At 35.2% G+C, this 21,908-nt stretch overlaps 1 protein-coding gene across 1 annotated transcript in view; it reads right to left on the minus strand.

Annotated features, from left to right (window-relative positions):
* Nucleotides 1-21,816, minus strand: part of SHOC1 (shortage in chiasmata 1) — a 50,329-nt gene extending 28,513 nt beyond the window's left edge. The window contains exons 1-13 of the mRNA XM_077790364.1: nt 21,726-21,816; nt 19,838-19,915; nt 16,055-16,184; nt 15,399-15,480; nt 13,591-13,781; nt 11,743-11,905; nt 9,815-9,917; nt 8,954-9,110; nt 7,568-7,675; nt 4,040-4,169; nt 3,124-3,218; nt 1,876-2,118; nt 311-748 (exon numbers count right to left, since the gene is read on the minus strand). Of these exons, the coding sequence (XP_077646490.1) occupies nt 311-748; nt 1,876-2,118; nt 3,124-3,218; nt 4,040-4,169; nt 7,568-7,675; nt 8,954-9,110; nt 9,815-9,917; nt 11,743-11,905; nt 13,591-13,781; nt 15,399-15,480; nt 16,055-16,184; nt 19,838-19,906 (1,909 nt within the window). The 5' untranslated portion in view covers nt 19,907-19,915; nt 21,726-21,816. The remainder of the gene's footprint in view (nt 1-310; nt 749-1,875; nt 2,119-3,123; nt 3,219-4,039; nt 4,170-7,567; nt 7,676-8,953; nt 9,111-9,814; nt 9,918-11,742; nt 11,906-13,590; nt 13,782-15,398; nt 15,481-16,054; nt 16,185-19,837; nt 19,916-21,725) is intronic.
* Nucleotides 21,817-21,908: the final 92 nt, after the last annotated feature.

Consider the following 21,908-nt stretch of genomic DNA (forward strand, 5'->3'; position numbering starts at 1 on the left):
CAAATATTTTATGAGATAAAAAATCTCATCCCAAAAAAATGCACCCTCACCCCACCCCAAGTAAACCAACCAACCAAAATCTTCTAATATATCTAATGGAAAACAACAAAAGCTAAGTTACCTAGCTAGAATTCAATTACATTGACGATCATAAAAATAAAAATGTTGTCAATCGTTGTCTTCCATGAAGGCAACATAACTGTCAATATACTTCAAATAATTGACTAGGATGAACTAGCATCTATTGTAACTGGTGAAATAGAGAAGAATTAAATCTGGAAAAAATGGCAGAATAAACTGGTTCACATACCTTTTTCAGGTCTATCTACATAATACTTTTCCTCTCTTTCGGTGACTGTATATTTAGATCTCATCATAATAAAGTTGTTCAGATCAGAATCATCGTTGGCCCATTTAGAAGCAAGTACAAGTGATGCAGGCTTTCCACTACAGGATGAGTTGTCTAGTTTAGAAGACACAACTGTACAGCTGTCCGATTCAGATAGTTTGAGAGTTTTCTTTTCTTGGTTTAAGAAGCAAATTGCTTCTTCTGTCTTAATCTTGCTTATGCTTCCTCCAGTAAGCTCTTCCACAGATGTATTTGTACTGTGAATTTTGGCAGATGGCGGAGCACTCATGGCAAAGTTCTGCCTTTGAATCTGCAGTGACAAGTCTACTTTCTCTGACTGATGTCTTTCAGCAGAAAGCAGCTCTTGGTTTGTCACTGAATTCTTCTCTTCAAGCCATCCTAAAAAATACAATTTAATTTATTTGCTGTGACACAGATTTTTTTTCTTTTCTTTCTCCTCATTGGAATTAAGGACTTTGGATGATTTACAAAGAAGGCATTTTTCAAACTTCTTTGTGCCTTCTCAGATCACTAGGATCCTTTTCAAAAAACTTGTATTGATTAGGCCTATTTAAGAATGCACAATATTAAGATACAGAAGGCCATATTATTGTTTGAAGTTTTCATCATCTACATGGGATTTATTGTTAGATTTCTAGAAAGTGGGACACAAAACATTTCATTAGGAAGAAAAATTTACAATTTTATTTTTTAGAGGGGAAAAAAGAAGTACGCAAACAGTTCCCACTGAAGATATGCTTCACTAGAACTACAACTTTTTTGCACTGTAGCTGCACATCCGCCTGAAACACAGTGGCTAAACAATTAAAGAAATGTAAAAAGCAGTTAATGGGAAATGCTCTTGCATGAGCAGTGTCTATGTGTTTCACAATATCTCAAGTTACTGTCAATCCTTGGAGTTCTATAACCACAATTGGTGCCTTGCAGTCTAGTCATAGTTATACAACAAAATCTGAATAACTTCTTGCTTTTTTTGTTGAAGTTTGATTATAAATATGCAAAAACATCCATGTGAAATTCTTAAGTGATGAGCTGTTAAAATTTGAAATAGTTTGTATTAAAAAACCCTCTACAGCATCACAAAATAAGTAATTTTCACTGTAACATACTCCCCCCACTGACCTTGTGCTGGTAAGGCTATGTGAATATCTGCTTCATTAAAATATTCTAAAGCAAAACTACTACTTCTTAAGAAATTCTCCTGTATGGAACTATTTTATTTAAAAATGACTGGTGGAGGCCATTCTTCATCTGCACAGTAATAGAAAAGATGACTTTGTGTCGTTCAACACTTTTCTTCCTACAATTTATTCTGAGTTAGTGAAAGTACACCTTAAAATTGCAGCAGAATCCTTCCTTTATTTTAATGCAAAACATTTTTTTCTTAAGAATAAGAAATAATTAATTTTCTTTGTTCTTGGAGATCTGTAACCCCCTGTGTGATTCTCTGTTTAAGTACATGTCTCTGGCTTTCTATCACTTTTTTAAAAAGAGAAGATACTTACTTTCTAATTGATATGATGTAAATTGTGTGAACGTTTCTACTTCTGTAGGGAGCAGACTGTTTATATTACTTCCATCCATACTGAATTGTTCCAAAATTTCCACAGCTGCTGGATTTAAACCCCTATGAAGCCGCCAGCCCTCTTCTAGTGAGCCAAGCACTGGTGCTTCAACCTCAAGTGGCAGCTTTTTCTGGAGTTCTGTCAGTGAATGATGCTGATGTGCAAGGTTAACAGCAGGATGCTCTACAAAAGAATCAGAAATTAACATATAATATCAATAATCTAGAAAGATGAAAACAGAATGTCCTTATGGAAATAAAAGCTCCCAAGTACTCTTGGCTTATTACATATATCTATTATTCATACTTCCATTTGAAACTCTGTGTCCTTCAACAGATTTAAAAGCAAGGTGGTTAACATTATCAGAAGAAGTGTGCTTTTCTGAGTTCTGTGAGTAAGAGGGCTGACGGTTTCATTTTTTTTTTAATCTAATAATGTGTAGCTGCATTACTAAATTTACAAATTATCTTGATAATTATCTGTGGGTTATTGTCATGGTTACAAAGACTTATAATAATCCTTACCTGAAAAAAAAATTAACTGAAACAGTAATGAGCATATCATACATTATTTTCAACTATAAATCAATGTACAAATGAATTGGACAACGAAAAAAGTCAATATACATAACTTAATCCTGAGACTTGTAAAATGAAGGCAAATAAAGTGAAATGAAAGAATAGTAGTAACATATATTCTGACACTTTCATTAATAGACAGCAGCTTCTTTTGACTTTGTGTATTCTACTTCTCTTCCACTCTTGTGAAGTTACAATATTATCTTCCATTAACAGTACTATTGTATTGATTGCTACATATTTTGAAACATTATTTAAGGGAAAATAGCACAAAGGAAGGAATTAAACAAATTACCATATTTCACCAAGTAGTTATTTTATATAATAGTAGTGAACACTGTCACAAAAAAATAAAACTCTTACTTAATTCTAATTACTTCCATAGAAGGATACATGGCATACCAACTTCTGTGTTGCCATACTGTAACTTCTTGTATGTACTACAATAAACACATCATACAAACTTCATAGGGTTACAGTAACTGGATAAACTTCAATGACTCAAAATATGTGCTCCATAATATAACATTATCTTTTCTGCTATATTTTTCCATGCACATGGAACTTGCAAACATCAGTTAGAAATTGATTATCAATTAGAAATCCTTACCGACAAGCAAAAGAGAGCTCGTATTATCCCGATACTTCTCTGATTGCCATACCAAAGATTCTAAGAATTCCCTAGAGGGCTCTGCAATCAAAATACTATGAGGAACATTAAAAAAAATTTAGCAGCATTATCTATTGAATTTTGATTTATAAAAAAACATCTTTTAAATATATATACCTTGTCTTTAAATTCATTCATTCATTTATTCACTCATTCATTATTTTTTTTTTCCTATCCATACAGAGGATGAGAGGAAAGAGTAAGAGGAGGGGCCATCAAGGCTGGGCCATGAAGTAAAGCAGCACTGAATGAGAATTCTGTCTAGACCACAATTCCTGTCCCAAAGGGATATTGAAATTCGTCCTGCATGTGTTAGAAAGATAGCAAGGCAAGAAATGCTAGTCTCAAATAAGATGAGAAGGAAAAGATGGAGCAATCCTAATCCTATGTTGGTATGAAAAGGCCTGAAATCTATTGTTGGAGGGTATCCCCAAAACACACAATAATTTCTTACAATATCTCTTCTGGATGTTCTCCAGGTGATCCTTGTGCAACATATGTGCTAGCCATAGGTATACATACACACATATACCCACACACATACTTGCTAAATACTTTAAATATTTACTGTTGCCTACTGCAAAAAGAAGACTGCATTTTCAGGCTACAAAATCCTCCCAGAGAAAGACGTCTACAGAAGAAACTTCCTTTCCTTTTTCAGGTTCCTCACATAGAAAACCACACATATGGACTGTGCATTCCATCACTCACACAAGACACAATATATATGCAGCTCAAAGAATATAAGTACCAATTCATAAATACAATGAAGTTATTTTTTCAATAATTTTGAGGATTTATGACACAGAATTTGTCACTACCAAGGTTTGTCACTACTACCAGAATTTGTCACTACCTGTTACAAGAGAGAGAAATAGGTTCTTCTTGAAGTCCTCTGCACAGAAAATTAACCCATGATCTTTGTTGTTGACATGGAGGAGTTAAAGGCACTTCCATTTCATCTTTCATATACAGAATATATTCAGCTGGAAATTGCATGAAGTCCCAGCCAAAATAAAAATAAAAATAAAAATAAAAACAAAAATAAAAATTACAAAGCTACTTGTGAATGAAATACACATGCTTATGAATCTTACACAAGTAAAGTTTTGGATTAAAATAGAAAATATTTTCATGGGACAATTCAATAAGCAGTGTGCCCCAAATACTTCACATCTTTTTTCCAAATAGTCTGGGGAAACAATTGTAGATCACATTGCTTTGATGTAGTACTGGGTATATACACATCACATATAAGATTACTCTTAATTATAAATTTATAAATTGAATAATCAGGTACCATGGTTGAGATTTTGATATTCATACCTGTTATCCTTCTTAGATGATTCCTCCATAAATGATGTTAATTAAGTGGGAGAGAGACTACAGGAAATATTGTGGCTGCTGTAAGAACAGCCTCAGGAACTTCAACAACAGTCAGGATTTTAATGAAAAAAACACTCTTTCAAGCAGAATTAGTTTTCATTGAAACTGCTAGGGATGATCACTGAAATTAATTACAATACCAGTTTTGTTTTTTTTTTTTTTTTTTCAAGCAGTATACAAACAAACCTGGCAGGTTAAAAGTCCTCTACAAGTCACTTTAAATGTTCTTTTCTTTCTTCCTCCCAATCATATTAAATGTGGACATATTCATGATTTCTTGGATTTTATTCAAGTCCTACTTGCAACTTCATTGATTTTGGTGGTTCACATGATTGCCCTGGTATTAATCTCTCTGGCATTCTACTAAACCAAAAATAGAAATCAGAAAACCCACAGTTGTTCCATGTTCTGTGAACACTAAGGCAGAAAAATTGTGAATAAATCAGTGCCTCCACAAGGAAAAACACTTACAATCAATTCCCTATTCATTCCAACAGGCAGTAAGTAGATGCAATCATCATACCCACATTGCCTGGCCAATTGGCACACAGCAGCCTAGGAGTCAGTCACCTATCCAGCCGTTCACAGTTTCTCCTTGAAGGACCTAACAAGCTGATTGTTAGGCAGGAAGGGAAGGGACAGTGACAGAAAGCCAAAGGACATAAACATATCAGAAAAGCAGGGAAAAAAAAGGTAAGAAATTAAAGTGGATACAAAAGAAAGCAACAAACTTCCAGTCAGTGTCACTTCTTTCTCAGTCACTTAGAACAAAAAAAGGTTCAATGAACTCATGCTCTGAACTTCTGCTCACAAACCAGTTTTTGTGAAGAGCAACAATTTACGGACTTTACTTTGAACAGGACAGAAGCTTGTCTCAGGACAGCAAAAATACCTGACATATCTAAAAAGAACTAGTCTTTCTTTTTGACCAATACTATTCATATCTGCTTTTGTCTAATTATTTATGCCTTTGAGACTGGAATTCTTTATCAGCTACATTAGTTAAACTCTGCCTACACTCAGAGTAACATTTCCTTTCTCAGAACATTGCTGACTCAGAACTATCTTGTCTCTCAATATCTTTTTTAAACAAACTCAGTGACTAGAGAAAGACTGCTTAGTCTTACGACTGCTTCTTCACAAGCAAACATATTTCACTTCTGGTAATTCATAAAGAACAAAATTAATTAGAAGGAGAAGACTGTCAGGCATCTCAGCTGAAACCTAACACCTAATACAGAAACTTCTGCTATCAAATGGTGTTCTGGCAGTGATTGCACACATTTGTAGGTCTCTATCCTACAGACCTGAGTCTATCCTGGAAAAAAAAAAAATTAAAAAAAAAAAATATATATATATATATAGAGAGAGAGAGAGAGGGATGGAACCTGATTGTACCCCAACACCCCAACAATAGAATTCTGCCTGAAACAACAGTAGAGCTAAGAGAGCAACTAGTAATAAGGATTAATGCAGCCACTTTCTTTAAAAGACAATTCAAGATGGCTTGCTCACTTATCTACTGCAGAAGAATGGACAATACCCTAGAGAAGATCACAGTCAATTTATTAGTACTATATACAGGAGAAGATTCAGATCTACTGCACTTAAGCCCCTTAAGCTTTAGAAGTAAAGAGAAGTCAGAGAGCTGAGTAGACACAGATTACAGTTTATCATCCCAGCCAATACTCTCCAGAGGTAAAATAAACTTAACTTTATCTTGTGGAACTTGGTGTGTTTGCATTGAGCTTTTATATCAGCCACTTTGAAATGATATGATTGTTTCAAACAAAATTCCACTACAATACAGTATCTAAAACATGGTACAATTATTAGCCTGCAGGGGACAACTATCAGCTAAATTTAAAACTTGTTGAAACTAAGACAATAAAAAGGTGTTGTTCTGGAGAAAACTTGGCATCTTGAGTATTTTAGTGACTTCTGTATGGAAAACTATCAAGTGAACAAGAACTGATGGTTAATACTGCTACTGTCCAATGCAACAATGGATAGATCTTTTCATAGACAGGATATACATTAGGATGAGACCTACATGTATAATCATGTATTGACACTCTGCTCAGATCACATTTATTTGTAAATGTTACTCTTTGTGCAGGCCCTTCTTCATTAAATGAAAGGTGAAAAATGTCACCAGCACAGCCATTTTTCTGCCTCGTTTAGTCAGCCAGAATTTAGCTGTGAATATAGTAGGGCTGGCAAAGACTGAACATTATTTTGAAAGGTTACATCTAGAACATGAAAAAACTTTAACTAAGGTAGGAGGACTAGGTTAAGCAGTGAGACATCAAAGCTGCTCCACACTGGTTGATGGTGTAAATACCATGACTTTGATTTTCAAGCTACTAAAGATGGACAAACAGGGTGTATTTCCTGGTCCCAGTGCAGGAGAAGCAAGGATTCAATGCACATTAGTAAATACTCAACAGCTGGAGTTCCTTTCTGTAGAAAACAGCTCTGGCTTAACTTCCCAATCACATGTAATTACTGAACGATTTGCAACACATAATGTCTGCAGGGGAGTTTTGAATCTCTAGAATTTACAAACACAGCACTGCTACCTCAATTGTTCTCCACCACCCTCTTTTGAAAGCATTAATATCAGACTTTTAACAAATTTCCAACTGTGCTCTTTGACTCCACAGTTTTAACCAATCTGCCTTAACTTTCATCTACCCTCTCTCAGTAGGTGAGTTGCTAGATAAAAAAAAGATCTAAAAATTGAACAAAGTGCAAAAGTTGTAGACATTGCTTACAGCCACAAGCAACATGAAGGAATTGTAAAGTTGGTTGTGTTTAGATTATAAAGCTCTAGAAAGGAGTATGGCACTTCTATCTCCTTATTGTGTGGGTACAAAATAATAGATTACACAAAGTGAATCTTCTTACTGATGTTTTCCCACAAACAGAATATTAAAGAAACTACCTGAAGAATTTATCTTAAATATCACCCCTTGATTTATATAGCTGTTCCTACCTGACTCACAGAATTCCAACATACTTGTGCTAATACTGGAGCAAACCTCTTGCGGAATGGCACAGTACTTGGAAATTTCTATTTTGTATGTAATTTCTGCTTTGAGATCTGAAAACAGATTTTAAAAGGTGCCATAAATGAACCATTTATTATTTTTTCCTGTCAGAGCATTCAGGCTTTTTATTGAACCTCCATGATACATTTTTATGAAAAATTAGTCATGCTTAGTAACCCCAGATGCCTTAGTTGATTAGAGCAGTGCTCAGTCTTGTCCCTTAAGTGACAGAAAAGGTCCCTCACAGTATTGCATAGTCACTATCTGAATTATCCCAAGATCTAATGACTACAATAATTTCCAGAACAACTAAACTATATCAAGTAGCCTAAATATACTTTATTAGGAGAATGCATCTGTAGATTCTTTTGCTATCAAAAAAGGACTAAAACAAAACCCCCAATAGGTTTATTTTTATGTACAGAATCCTCAAATCTCTGCAATCTCAGCTGCAAACATGACACTAAATATATCAGAAGAATGCACATGAAACTGTTTTAGTCAAATATGCACTTTTAAAAGTTTTGTTTCTGTCGTCAATATGACACTGGTTTACTTCAAATTGCTGCCCTATGAGACACAGAATTCAGCACACATCCTCCATCTTCAGAAGCATTAAGCCTTCTTTAAGCTCATTCATGTCCACCAAAAAAGTGGACAATTATTTATCTGGACTTAAAAAAAATTACAAAAAACCAACCCTCAGGCAATGCCTTTTTATTTTAACTAAACAAAATACTGTCAGACAAATCAATCCATTAGCCAATAACTGTCATCAAAGTTATATTTATCAGTAGTCTAAAAGCATTTAGTAATTTTTATAAAATTCCTTTAAAGAAACTATTACTGTCATTGAGAATAATCCTGTTATCCATGGAATTATTTAACCATTCTCCACCCCAGAAATCTGCTTTTGTATTTGCAATTGCAATGCAACAAAAGCATTTTTTATGGTATGACTGTTCTGCATATAATCCTCTTAGGGATATCTCTGCAAGTAAACTTAAAAACATGTTAGAGAGCACAAGATCAAATTACTATAGCTATGTTGATTATATATCACAAATCATGGCTCATATTACATTTGTGTTCAAGATTACAACACAACCCTGGACTAAATCAAATGGCAAGTAGTTTACTACCCGTTAAGGAAACATTTCTAATATCAGAAATTTGGGTGTAACACAGGTCCTAGTTCATCCACAGAAATTCTCATCTGATAAGCTGGGAAGTAATTTTTAAGTGAACTCAACATACAAGAGCTTGATTGTGTTAAATGTGTTGGAATGAAAGGAAAATCAGGCCAAGCGCTTAAGAAAACCAACCCTCACCTTCTCTAATCACTTGTTTGCAAAGGTCTTCATCATCTACAGCGACTGGAGCTAAATTTAACACCTCCTTTAGCTGCAAGTATGATGGAATCTTAGCACAATCAGATCTGCCACTGTTAGGTGTGCCAAATTCTAAATCAACAGGCAACAGGAAATACTGAAAAAAATATTAATCACAACAGAATGGCCAGTAAATTTCCTTTTGTATTACTCTACAGTCTGAGCTTCTTCAAAATCTTGAAATAACTTAATTCTAAACTAATTTAAAAGCTCTTAGGAGAGAAGTTGCTTGACATTTACACAGCACACACAAAGCTTTGCTCAATGCAGGGTAAAATACAATGTTACACAACTTCATATTGAGTCAGTGGAGTGTAAAAAGTGGATCTTAACTTACCGTTCCCAATCAAGTACAATCCTCATTTATTTTACTGAAAATTTGTTTTTTTAGAATTTTGAAAAATGGAGCAAAAAGTAGATTTGACTTCTTTAAAAAAAAAGGCAAGCTGGCTCCTCAAATCCCAGAACACGTCTAGTAGCCTTCCCTTTCCTGAGCTCATGTCATGGCTTCCTGGTCTGATTAATTTTTATTCTTAGTTTAACAAGTATCTACATAAAACTGCAAACACATCAGGTACCAGGACACACAGCTTGTCAGAGCAGATATTCATAAAAACAGCATCCAAGAATTAAAAAACTACAAATAATACCAGTGTTTTCTAATCTTGGAAGCATGAAAACTCGAAATATTTGGCAAATATGAACGCAGTAAGATGACTTGCAGGTGAGCAAACACACATGCATAACATAGAATAACCACTAACATGATATATTATTATATATGAAACAACAGGATGATACCTCTTCATCTTTCATAGATACAGTACAGAAACTCTCTTTAATCCACTGCAATTCATTTTGACTCTCTTCCACCTTCATTCCATTTTGGAAAGTCAAACATTCTCTTTAAAAGATCATAAAAGAAAGTAAGTGACTTCTTTGTATTACCTAATGTCTAAAACTGAAGCACTTAGCAATAGTCTTTATAGCCATATACATGGCAAAAGTTTTTCTAAATCCATGCCTTTTCTAAGAAGGCAATTCCAAGTGATGCTGTATTTATCTGTGTAATCAACCAAAGAAAATTTTAAATAAATAATACATTATATGCAGAGTAGAAATGCTTAATATTAGGGCTTGCCTTAAACAGTTACAGAAAAAAACCTTCATATTATAATTCTTCAACCTCCCAATACAAAAGTCCCCTCATGTAAAAGTGCTTCCTGCAAAAGCTGCTGATCTAATTTCTTCCAATGTACAATTTTTTTACTAGACAGAAAATCTCTATAATCTATTGGCCTTATTTCTCTTTTGCAACCTTTCATCCCTATTTTCAGGAAAGATTCAGCATGAAAGATGGCAGAGTGCGCTTATCACTAGTTAAATGGAAAACTAAAAGTATGTTCCTGGCTTAACTGGAAAACTTTAAAACACTTGGAAGTAAAGCTCAGGAATTAAACCACTACTTGCATTGTAAAGCAAGGACACAAGAAGCACAGGGATGAAGATTTGTCAGGTAGAAAATAAGAGCTTCATCAGGCTTGCCCTTTATGCCTACAGGCATTAAATCTATAGTAACTTCTTCAGTCCCTGACACCACTATTTTCTGGAGGAATATTTTAGACTGCAGAGTACAAACTGTTCTGTGTCCAGCCTTGGGATACTCATGAATTTTAATTCAAGTTGAAGTCTATCTAATTGAGTCCCTTTCTCTAAATACATGTCCCTGTGTGCTGCACTAGAAGATCTGGACTCCTACTTTGGACAGGTCCATGGTTTTGCTAGTCAACCACAGATCTGAAGGTCAGAGCTACTTCTGTAAAGCATTTTTTTTCCCCATTATTGGTATTTCTGAAAGTCTTTACAGAATTCAGATCATGTTCTCTTCACTGGTTATCTACAGTATTCACAGTCTTACATCCAAGATTCACTGCAAGACTGGGGCTCAACTTTGAAAAAACAGGCAAACAACCCCATTCCTCCTTGTTATACTCTATAGGTACAGTTGATTCAGATGAAATTTGTTTTACCTTGCCTGTCAGTCATGCAAGCCTTCCAAGTGCAAAGGAAGTAATACAAGTAATCCAGACATGAAGAAAATCAGTGCAAGACTTAGCCAGGCTTTATGAATGTATGTATACAAGGGCTATATTAACAAAATACTGGGCCCATTTTTGATACAACATGTTAAATGTTAAAATGTACTGGTTTGTTCAAATTCATGACATAGGTATCATTCAATTAAATTTCAACCTAGCAATACAAAATTGAGCAAAACCATAAATAATTTCTATTTAAACTTGAAGAAATACAATTCAAGAACATGGATTTACTGGCAGCACATCTGAGAGGAGAGAAAAAAAGAACATGGAAGCATGTGTAAAATCCTAGCCTTACTAAATTTAGTGATACTTTCATGATATGGAATCAGTCAGTTTGAGGAAGGACTAGGTCCTATAAAGATGCACATTTTTTTCAGTATTCCAAAACTAATATCCTGATAACATTTCACACCTATAGAATGTAAAAATGACAATTTAATTAATCTAGTTTTCTTAATGCATATAAATTTCACACTTCTGATTTTTTCCTAATATTAAAAGCTGAAGTCTTTACCTGTTGCAAACATAAACTAGTTACAAAGGTAAAATACAACAAATGTAAAAATGTTAATGGCATAATACAGAGACTATGGTTTATGTTTAATATTATACAGAAATTTTAAGTACCTGAAAATATTCTCTGCTGTTAAAAATTGTCCTTTAAAATCCAAAAGGGGATCTTTCACTAAAAAAAACTGTAGTCTGCTCAGAAGTATAGATAAAGTTGGCAATTTTTTACGAAAATGTTCAAGATTATCAATAAAAACAAACTCCTCTTCCAAACATAAATCTGACAAAATAGAAGAAAAAACACATTATAAAACAAGATAAAAATACTAAGAATTATCAGAATAAAGAGAATTGTTGAGCAACTGTTAGAATACTATGAATATCAGCAAAACAATTAAGTGCTTTTAACTTCAAGCTTAAAAATCTTAAAGCATTTGAAGTGCAATGAAGTCTAGACTTCTATGGTTCACATGATAACCTCTAGTTTTCTTTAGCTTTTTGTCTTACATAATACCTGCTAAAAACAAAGGGTATTATTTTGTTTCCTTGTTTGCACTTTCAAGTGTGATAAAGGAATTTCTGAAGTAGGTTCTGGCCAAGAAACTTAGCAATTTTAAATGTACAAATGATGCACCCTCTCCATACATGTCTAAAACTAATTGCAGATTCCCTAATTATGAAGAAGAAAAATTACAAAGAAGGTTGAAAATTACTGTGATTTCAAGAATGATGACATATCAACACAGGCTGGGGAATGAACAGATCAAGAGCAGCCCTGTGAGCAGGACTGGGGGTGCTGGTGGGTGAGAGGCTGGACATGACCTGGCCATGGGCACTCACTGCCCAGAAAGCCAAATGTGTCCTGGGCTGCATCCAAAGCAGCATGGGCAGCAGGGGAGGGAGGGGATTCTGCCCCTCTGCTCTGCTGTGGTGAGAGCCCACCTGGAACCCTGCATCCAGCCCTGGGGTCCTCAGTACAAAGAGAGACATGGACCTCTTCGATCAGGTCAAGTGGAGGGATCACAGAACAATCAGAGGAAAGGAACACCTCTCCTGTGAGAAAAGCCTGAGAGAATTGGCATATGTTATGCCTGGAGAGGAGATGGCTCCAGGAAAACCTTACTGTGGCTTCTCAGTACTTCAAGAAGGCTTATAAGGAAGGTGGGGATACACCTTTTGGGTTGTAGGTTTTAAACTTAAAGAGGGATAATTTAAATTAGATATAAGGAAGCAGTTTCTTCCAAAAGGGGGGTGGTCGATGTCCTATCCCCAGAAGTGAGGCAGTTCCAATCCCCAGAGTTGAATTGTTCAAGGTGAGGTTGGATGAGGGTCTGACCAACCTGAACTGATTACAGAGGTGTTGATAAATGGTCCTTTTGAACCCAAGCCATCACATTATTCCATTTCTTTTTAGTTTAAACTACTGCTCTCCTGAGACAGAAATGATGCAGTAACCACATTTGACAAATCCCCTTATTTTTGCAGTATGAAATACAGATGTATCTACACACGCATTTTACATATATATAATACATACAGAAGGGCAAAGGGAGTTTTTTGTTCTTTTTCCACACTTTTTACCAATATGTAAGTCTCCTTATTCCCACATTTCCCTTTCACTCCTTGGATGATTCTCTGCCTGTAATAACTCTCTGTTCTCTCATAACAGCCTGGAAATGATGGATACTTATTATGTTCCCACCAAACTCTTTTATGGTTCTAACTCAAACAGATCTCCATAAAGAAATCTATCTTATACTTCTTTTGGTTTGCATCTCTCTTTAACTACTAATACAAGCCCTGCTTTTCCAGGGAATAAATCTGTGGTTATACCTTATGCAACTGCAAAGGTTTTGATCACCCAAATGATTTCATCAATGTCTTTGGAACATGTGCAAAAAAATTTACAAAAGTTAACATAAATACTCAACCAAAACTCAGAAACTAGTGAATTGAACATTTTACCATGCTGTGGTTCTTTAAATTCAGTGCCATAGTAAATCTTCAGATATTTGTCTTGGGTGGAGTCTTCCTTAAAACTATTTTTCGTAAGTAAAAAAGGTTCTTCTGTGTAAGTCTGAGAGTGAGGATTTGAACTTGGAATAACTTCTATTAAATCATTACTAGTCTGAAACTCTACAGAGGAGATAGGTTTCCTAAAAAACAGGAAAAAATATCTGATGCTTAAGCTGTAGCAAAATCAATGTTGTAATTTCCCTGACTCTGCAGTGAATCAACAGCACTTAGGTGCTCTAAGAACTTTGATAATCACCATATTCACTGAAGAAGATTCGAAATTAGAGTTCTCTCTATTCACTGGATCCATGGTCAAATTACATGTTCAATTCTTCCACAAGAAAAAGCCTTTTAAGCTTACACCTAGCATAAAATTGCACAAAAAATAAAAAGCACCAAACCTATTGATGTCATAATGTTCTTGACAAAATTTGCTGCTGGATAAAATGTACACTTCTGTTTCAAAAACCATGAAGAAATTGCAAGTAACAGCAAGAGGAAAAAGATCGGGTAAGTGAAGAAACAAAACCACTTCTATTTCCTGTAACTTTTCATACAAACTTCAGAATTACTATTATTTATTAAAAAAACCTCCCTACTGTTTGCCAAATAAGTAGGAAAATCATTTGAATATAGAAAGGAAAAAAAACCCACAATTTTCCCCAGCTAAGCATGCATCTGGACAAAACAGTTACAAATAGCTGACTGAAGTATGTGTTAATGCTGCGCTACACATATATGTGCAACAATATAGTAACTCTGATGAGTGCTGACATTTCTGAAGCACCCAAATCAGCTCATCTACACTTATTGTATTTACTGTTCTCATTTCAGACAATTGATTTCTCAGTTTTGCATCCTATTGATTTATTCATATTTTTAATACTTAGTATTACATCATCTTGCTATTTGCTAGACATCTAGAGGTAATGCTTATAAAAGCAATCATAATAGCAGAAAAGCATAGAAATACACCTCTGAAATTCAGTAGAGGACTTCATGTGTAAACAGCAATAGAGGGGAACCTCTGCTACACATCTAAAAAAAAAAAGCTATTTTACAACTCTTTGGTTATAGTTCAGAAATTAATTCTGAAGCTACAAGTAGTATAGTTCACCAGTAGTAACCATGTGGTAATGATAATAACTAATATCCAAAGCTTCACATGACATAAGCCTTTGAAAATCCATGTACCTTAAAACTTAACTGCTCAAGTTAGAACTTCACTGAAATCATGGGGTTTCACTACAGTTTTATAGATAGAATAAACCTAATTGAGTTGCTTATTTTGAGAGTACACATGCCATCTCTTCCAAAGTCAAAGTCCTAGTAGGGCTTTTCTAGAAAATGGTAAATGTTTTAATGCAGACTATTCTAAGTATGGAAAAATATCTTCAAGTCATATATCTAGACCTGTACAATTCCGTAAGATAATTGTCTTAGAGAAGGGGGGGGGAAACAGCTTATTTTCATCTTCCTGCAGTTTTCAGAGACTTTCTCCAATGTCATAAATAGATTACCCAACTATTAAAAAATTCTATAAAGAACCAGTGAACTCCATAAAAACACAATACTACTTTTAGTGAAAAAAAAAACCCATCTCTAAGATATATGATAGGAGTGTACAGCTCCAGCACATTTGCTACAGTCAGGAAACATCTTCATATTCTGTTTTCATCTCTCATTAGCATATGATTCACAAAATACTTGAGTGATATCAAAGAAATCATAAATGTTTTTAACTTAAAGTTACTGACTTTTCCAGGAAATCCTCCACAGGCAAACTTTTCTTCCATTGATCTAATGCTGAAATAGCCATCATGTTCTGTGTTGAACCAACTAAGATAAAAAGACAACAAAAAAAGTCATGCAGAAAATATTAAAATTAATTTTTATATATTGATTAAATAATTGCAGAGGTTAATCAAACTTTACATATGATATATATAAGAAACAACACCTTTAGTTTCCATTAGCAAAGGTAATAAAAATGCACAAGAAAGACGCAAACACTTTTATACATATATTTACCTTTCTCATTTGAAGACCTAACTTTTTGCCATATCTCATAACCTCAGCATCATCTTCCAAACCTCTCCCAACTAATCAGATTTGGTGATTTACTTAGCTCTGATCATTGTTTTTCTTTGTCTCTGGAAAGAAATCTATCCAGAGATCTCTACAAACTAATCAAATATAATCTCATTTATGGTGCCACTCAAATAAATATCCATTACCTATTTGCTTCAATTTGGGCAATGAAGATGCCCTACTTCCAAGAGCTATAAGAAATGCCATAGTGATATGTCTGGAAATATTTATTTTTACCACATTTATCACATTATGGATAAACACAAGCTTTCCCTTTAATCCACAGTAAATCTAAACTAAACATAATGATTATATAACATACTTCTAGTCCATGGCTTCCTATACTTATCATCAGCAAAGAGTCCATTGAGATGATACTTTTCATCTTGATGTAAACAGGGAGGAAAGCAAAGTGATAATTTCCAGATGGAAAACTTCTGCCTTGCCATGCTCTGAATTAAAAAAAAAAAAGATATGTGATAAAATCCTGAGAGAGATGGTTCCATTCTTTTTGTGCACTACCTCTTCTAACATCCCACTGCTTTCAAGGGTTTTCTTCTCCTTAAGAGAAGAATTAACATTTACTTGATCTGCTGTTTAACTTTTAATCTACACCTTTGAGTAGCCAGAATTGCACATATGCTTAGCTACACTTTAACTAAGCTTTCAATGTGCAATTACAAGTGCTTATCTTAACACTTGGAATGGTCTCCTGAATTGTCACACTGATAAGCTGACCAGACAATTTGGTATAATTCCTACTACTACTGTTTCTAGTGCTTTTAAAATTCTAAGGCCGTTTGTCTTTCATGTGTCATTATGAGTTAATGAAAGGCCTTTAATTTTCTCTAAAATCAGGGATAGTATTGAATTGAATTCTGGAATTAAACAGTCTATGTGGCAATTTAGTAACTTTTTATTGAATACAAGTTCAATAAATTATCTTACAGTTCTTTTGTCACAGAAACCCATGCCCTGTATTGTACAAAGGGCACAGAACCACAATTCAGGAAGCAAAGAAAAATTATAATTACACATTTGTGTTTAACAAGTTTATATAAAGAAGAAGAAAGAAGTTGTACTTTAGAAGTCTGTGGAATGAAAGGCATATCGGAAAAGAGAACTAGCTATAGTTATGTGGAGGAACATAATGAATGAGACCAGAAGCTTTTCTCGGTTCTAAAGCCACTGCCTCACTTCAGCTGTGCTCCTTCAGGTCCCAGAACTGCTCACTCATTGCAACATACGCTGTCAAGCCAAATAAAGGTTGTACTGTTAGAAATCTCAGGTGACAAACTAGAAATATTTTAAATATTTCACTGACATGGACTGCAACCAGAATAACCAAGCTATTGGTGTACTTTTCAAACCTTCCTGTAAGAAAAGAGAAAACTTAGGGGCAAAAAAAAACCCCCCAAAACCACAAACCAAACTAAACCAACACTGACAAACAAACAAACACATGGGAAGCTATGAAAACAAACATTGCCACTTCATCAATACAAATCCTTTTTCCATTTCTGTTTAATCCTTTGTGAAACAATTACAATTCTGTAAATGTTAGCTAATTTTAATAAAAAAGCAAAAACTCCTGCCATCATAGCACCTTTTCCTTAAAAGGCTCTTGTGAAAAAACAGATCTGGTCATTGGGAGTCCCTCTTGCCTAAGTCAAAGCATGGCATCTCCTCACTGATCTCTTTCACAAATTCTGAATAAAGAAGACAGAATCAGATGACTGTGGGCAGCTGGACCTGTAACGTCTTCTACGTGTTGCTGGCTATATATTGGTTTAGGTAATCTGTATTGAATTTATTGATGAAACAACTGCATTTATCATAAAATAAAGGGCAGCTGGTAAATTTCCGAATAGAGATAAAAGGAACGGAAAATGCTATGGATAACCCTTCTCTTCATTAAAATAAGCTGTTAGAATTGCCACATAAAGGTTGTCAAAAGACTCATAGGTTAAAGAAGAATGTTACTGCTACTGTAGAAGTTACTGAACAAATAAATACATGCAATAATAAAACACAGATCAGACATAATTTTGAAACACTACCATGTACTTCTACTGAGACTAACTTTAGCTTAATAGCTAAAATTGTTTTCTGTCATTGGTATTTGTGAAGTGGAAGAAATACATCCTAGAGCTATCATCACAGGTAATAGCCCTAAACCAGGAAAATTCTGCATTTTACAAAGTATTTTAAATGAAACTGTTCTAAGGGTAACATTTAAGCTCAATTAGTTCACTTTATAAAGTCTGATAAGACACAACCTTTCTTGCCATTATGAAAGATATAAAAGTGTTTATCAATGCCATTATTAATAGCTGTAGCATTTAATCAGTACATGTTTACCCCTGTTTATCAAGAAAATATAAAGGTTTCTACACATTTCTCTTCTAATTGAAAGACATTATCCCAGTTCCACTCAGTTTGCATGTACTGTCAGTTTACAATACTAGAAAACCTTGCACTACCAAGATGACTTTGGAATCACACCTACAACACTCAGGAGCATGAAGTATGTAACTCTTGTGTCTAGGATGACTGAAAATACTTCTTCCTTCAAAGATACTTATAAAGGGAACCAGGAAAAACTATACCTGGAATTTATATAAGTGTGTAACAAGTATATTAGGAGCAGGATTCTGCATACAGTTGAGTGAGATATGTGCAGGAAGCAGTTTGATATAAAGTCATTGAATTCCAGTGTTTGCTAAAAGCTGGAAGCTTCGGTCAAGTGCAACTGACAGGAAAAATCAATATAACTTTTTACAGATTGTAGCAACTAGGCACAAAAGTGGAACCAAAGCTGCAGTTTGAACACAGCATCTCCCTTGCACAGTAAGATCTGTATACCTCTAAATCTGTGATCACATCCATTGACCCCTTCTTGTAGCACTACAGAGCAAGATTTACACTGCTCCAGAGCAGCCATTCAGCAGGTCACTCAGCATTTCTTTTCTAAAAGTTTTCAGTTGTCCTGATGTCAGCATCATCCTCCTCAAAACTTAGGCAACAAAAGCCATGTAATTCTCTTTTGCATATAGCCCATGACATGTTTTGCTAACACACCTCTTTTTTTATTCGTAGATAATATGGAAACAACTGGTGATCAAGCTGAATGGAACTATATTGAGAAAATATTCACACAAACACTGCACGACAGACTGCATACAGCTGGAATTACAATAGAAAAGGTTGTTCCAATCTAAGAAAACAGCAGGGACATACACAGGCACTACATGGAACAGGTGCTGTACTCTAAAGAAAGGGATGTGGGCAGCGTTTCATAACACGGATCGCAGTTCAACTGCAAGTACTACTGCTGGACCACTTCCCAGGCTGCAATTCTCCAGTTACATGCCAGAAGTGCTTCTGTCTGTCCTTGTACTCTTTGTCCTTGTCCCTGAACTCCTGAAGGCATCATGTCTTCCGACATTGTTCTGCTCACACACTACAAATGCCTGCTTCTGGCAAAGCACTACTCTGCTCTTCCACAAGAAAAGTCTTGTATTTGGTCTGTGGCCTTTCTTTGAAAATATAAGTAAAAACCAGTTACAACAGGCTACTCTGGGGATAAGAAGTTGTAATATTTGGCATTGTTTGTGTGGGGGAAAAAAATTCTCCTTTCCATTAATCTGTGACATTGCAAAAACTTTTCCCTACAATCATTAAGGAATACAGCATTGTATCACTATTCTAATACACAGAAAAGTATCTAGAAAGTTGGATTAGTGCTGCAGAAAGTAATAAAATTAATTTATTTGAAGACACAGTGTATTGTCCAAAGGAAGCTCTAAGCAGGAAACTTGTAGTGCATGATAAGTAAATCATAAATGCAACAGACACTAAAAATAACTGATACTTTATAGACTGTGCAAAATTGTACCTATATTTTTTATTTAAAAAGCCTATAATCACTTCACTGCGTAACCCCACAAAGTGCAGCCCACTAGCTTCTCTGGGAGAGAATTCTAAAGTAGTTCTTGTTATCTTTCTTTTAATGTGTACTCAATCTTTTCGTACAATCGTTTCTCAATTTCACTAAATTTGCTATATTTCATTCAGACTATTAAGAGAAACAATAAAACCATACCTCATATAAATAGTCTGTTGAGTGATACTTCAAAGCTGTAAACATCTTGTTTTGTGATGTTTTCAACATTTCAATTGTCTGGAAGACATACAGAATATGGATCAGTTAAAAACTTTTTATATAATCTCAAAATGTTAAAAGAGGAGGTTGAATGTCATGTTCAACATTAATAGCTTCATAATTTCTTGCACATGCACCATGGACTGAATTTCCTGTAGCAGAAGACTAAACAAAGCATTCAATATTCTTCCTCTGGAAGGATATAACAGACTAACTACAAACCATGAATATTTGATTTTTATCTGAAAGAACTGGGCTTTTGGGGTTTTTTTTTTGTGGTTTTGTTTTGTTTTGTATTGTTTGTTTGTTTCTGGTTTTAGCTATGCTTATTAGTGTTTATTTCTCAGAAAACCTCTAGAACCATTATAAGTGAATGCAGGCAATACAAATTATCTCCCTTAAGTAACAACTCTTAAATTAACTAAACTAACTCCCTTAAGTAATAACTTCTAAGTTAACTGAATCAGTTTCATTAATTCTTAAATAAACTGAATTTAACTCTTAAATTTACTGATTTTTTAATGGATTATAAATTAGTTTTTAAAGGCACTAATTCAACTGTCTAGACTATTAACTCCTCACTGCCTCATGTATTTGTGAGGGGACTTTCTCCCTGCTTCCAGTTTCACAAGAAAAAAGGAGATGTTGTATAGGCTAGCTGAGAGCACAAGGCCCTGATGGAACACCAGGTTTCTAAGTCAGTTGATGTTTCTGAGGGGAACCAGGAGAGAGGCAAAAAATATACAAGACCAGAGACACAGTGTGAATGCAAACCAGGAAATATTGTAGCTGGGATCCACACAAGGTAAGACAATACTTTTTCTCAAAAATAGGTAGAAGCCTCAAAGATAAAGTAAGATAATTACATCAAAAAGTGTATGATGTAATTGAATTTCAATCAAAATGAATTGTAGGACCATAAAGGAAGAAACCTGTGACAGAGGCAATCTTCATGTTTGCACCAGTAAGTATCATGACATAAGGCTAAAACTGCCTACCTAACAAATTTGGACATACCAATTACACAGGTATGGATGTAGTAGAATTGGAACCAATTCTATGGTGGAGGAAAAAGTAACTAGTTGAAAGGAGTCTGGGCAAAGAAAAGTAGTGCAGAAATAAAAAGAGCAATTCAGGCAAAGAAACAAATCAGCCAATAAGGTATATAAAATCTCATTGAGAACAAAGTAGAAGGGAACCTTTTGAAGGAAGGAGTGTGGATAGTTTGAAACAGTGGACCAAAATCACAAGATGTTAGAGAAAACCCTTTGGACAGCCTGCAGGACTCTACATCAGATTACATCCAACAGATTTGGTGTGGGAGAGTGGAGCAAGCAGGGATGGTTTGTAAAGAGGGATGGATCAGTGGACAGAACTGCACCTTAGCATAACTGATGTGTATTACTGACTAAAACTTCTTTATAACAATACAGACATGCAATAATTTAACTATTAGCTGTAGAATTGCAACTACTACTCCCAGTGATAAAATTTGAATCAATACACCTAGAAGAAGTTAACTGCTCAGTAGACACTCCACCACTAGTTCCTTAAGGGTGTGTCAACCAGTAAGCAACCAGAACACTGCATCCGGGTACTTTCCAACTTTCCAATTTAAAACTGAAAAAGTGGGATCTAGAAATACCAGTCTCTGAGCCTACACGGAAGTCTTCAAACTTTTTAAACGAAAACCGAGTATGACTCTGCTTCATTCTCCAAGGACTCGAGGCAACACTGTGTTCAGTAAACGAAATATGCTGGATGAGTTATTTCTGCCAGCATCAAATGTTTTTAAATCTACAGACAAGAACCCACCACGGTCACGCACCTCAGCCCCTCACGGCGTCACGACGGCCGCTCCCTCAGCTCCGCGGCGCCTTCGCCGCGCCCACTCGGGGCGGCGAACCCGGCCCTCTGATTGGCTGTCTCGCCGAGATGTCCCCGCTGAGGCGGCCAACCCGGCCCTCTGATTGGCTGTCTCGCCGAGATGTCACCGCTGAGGCGGCCAACC

Source organism: Lonchura striata, chromosome Z (genome assembly GCF_046129695.1).
Source record: "Lonchura striata isolate bLonStr1 chromosome Z, bLonStr1.mat, whole genome shotgun sequence".
In the NCBI taxonomy this organism is placed as follows: Eukaryota; Metazoa; Chordata; class Aves; order Passeriformes; family Estrildidae; genus Lonchura; species Lonchura striata.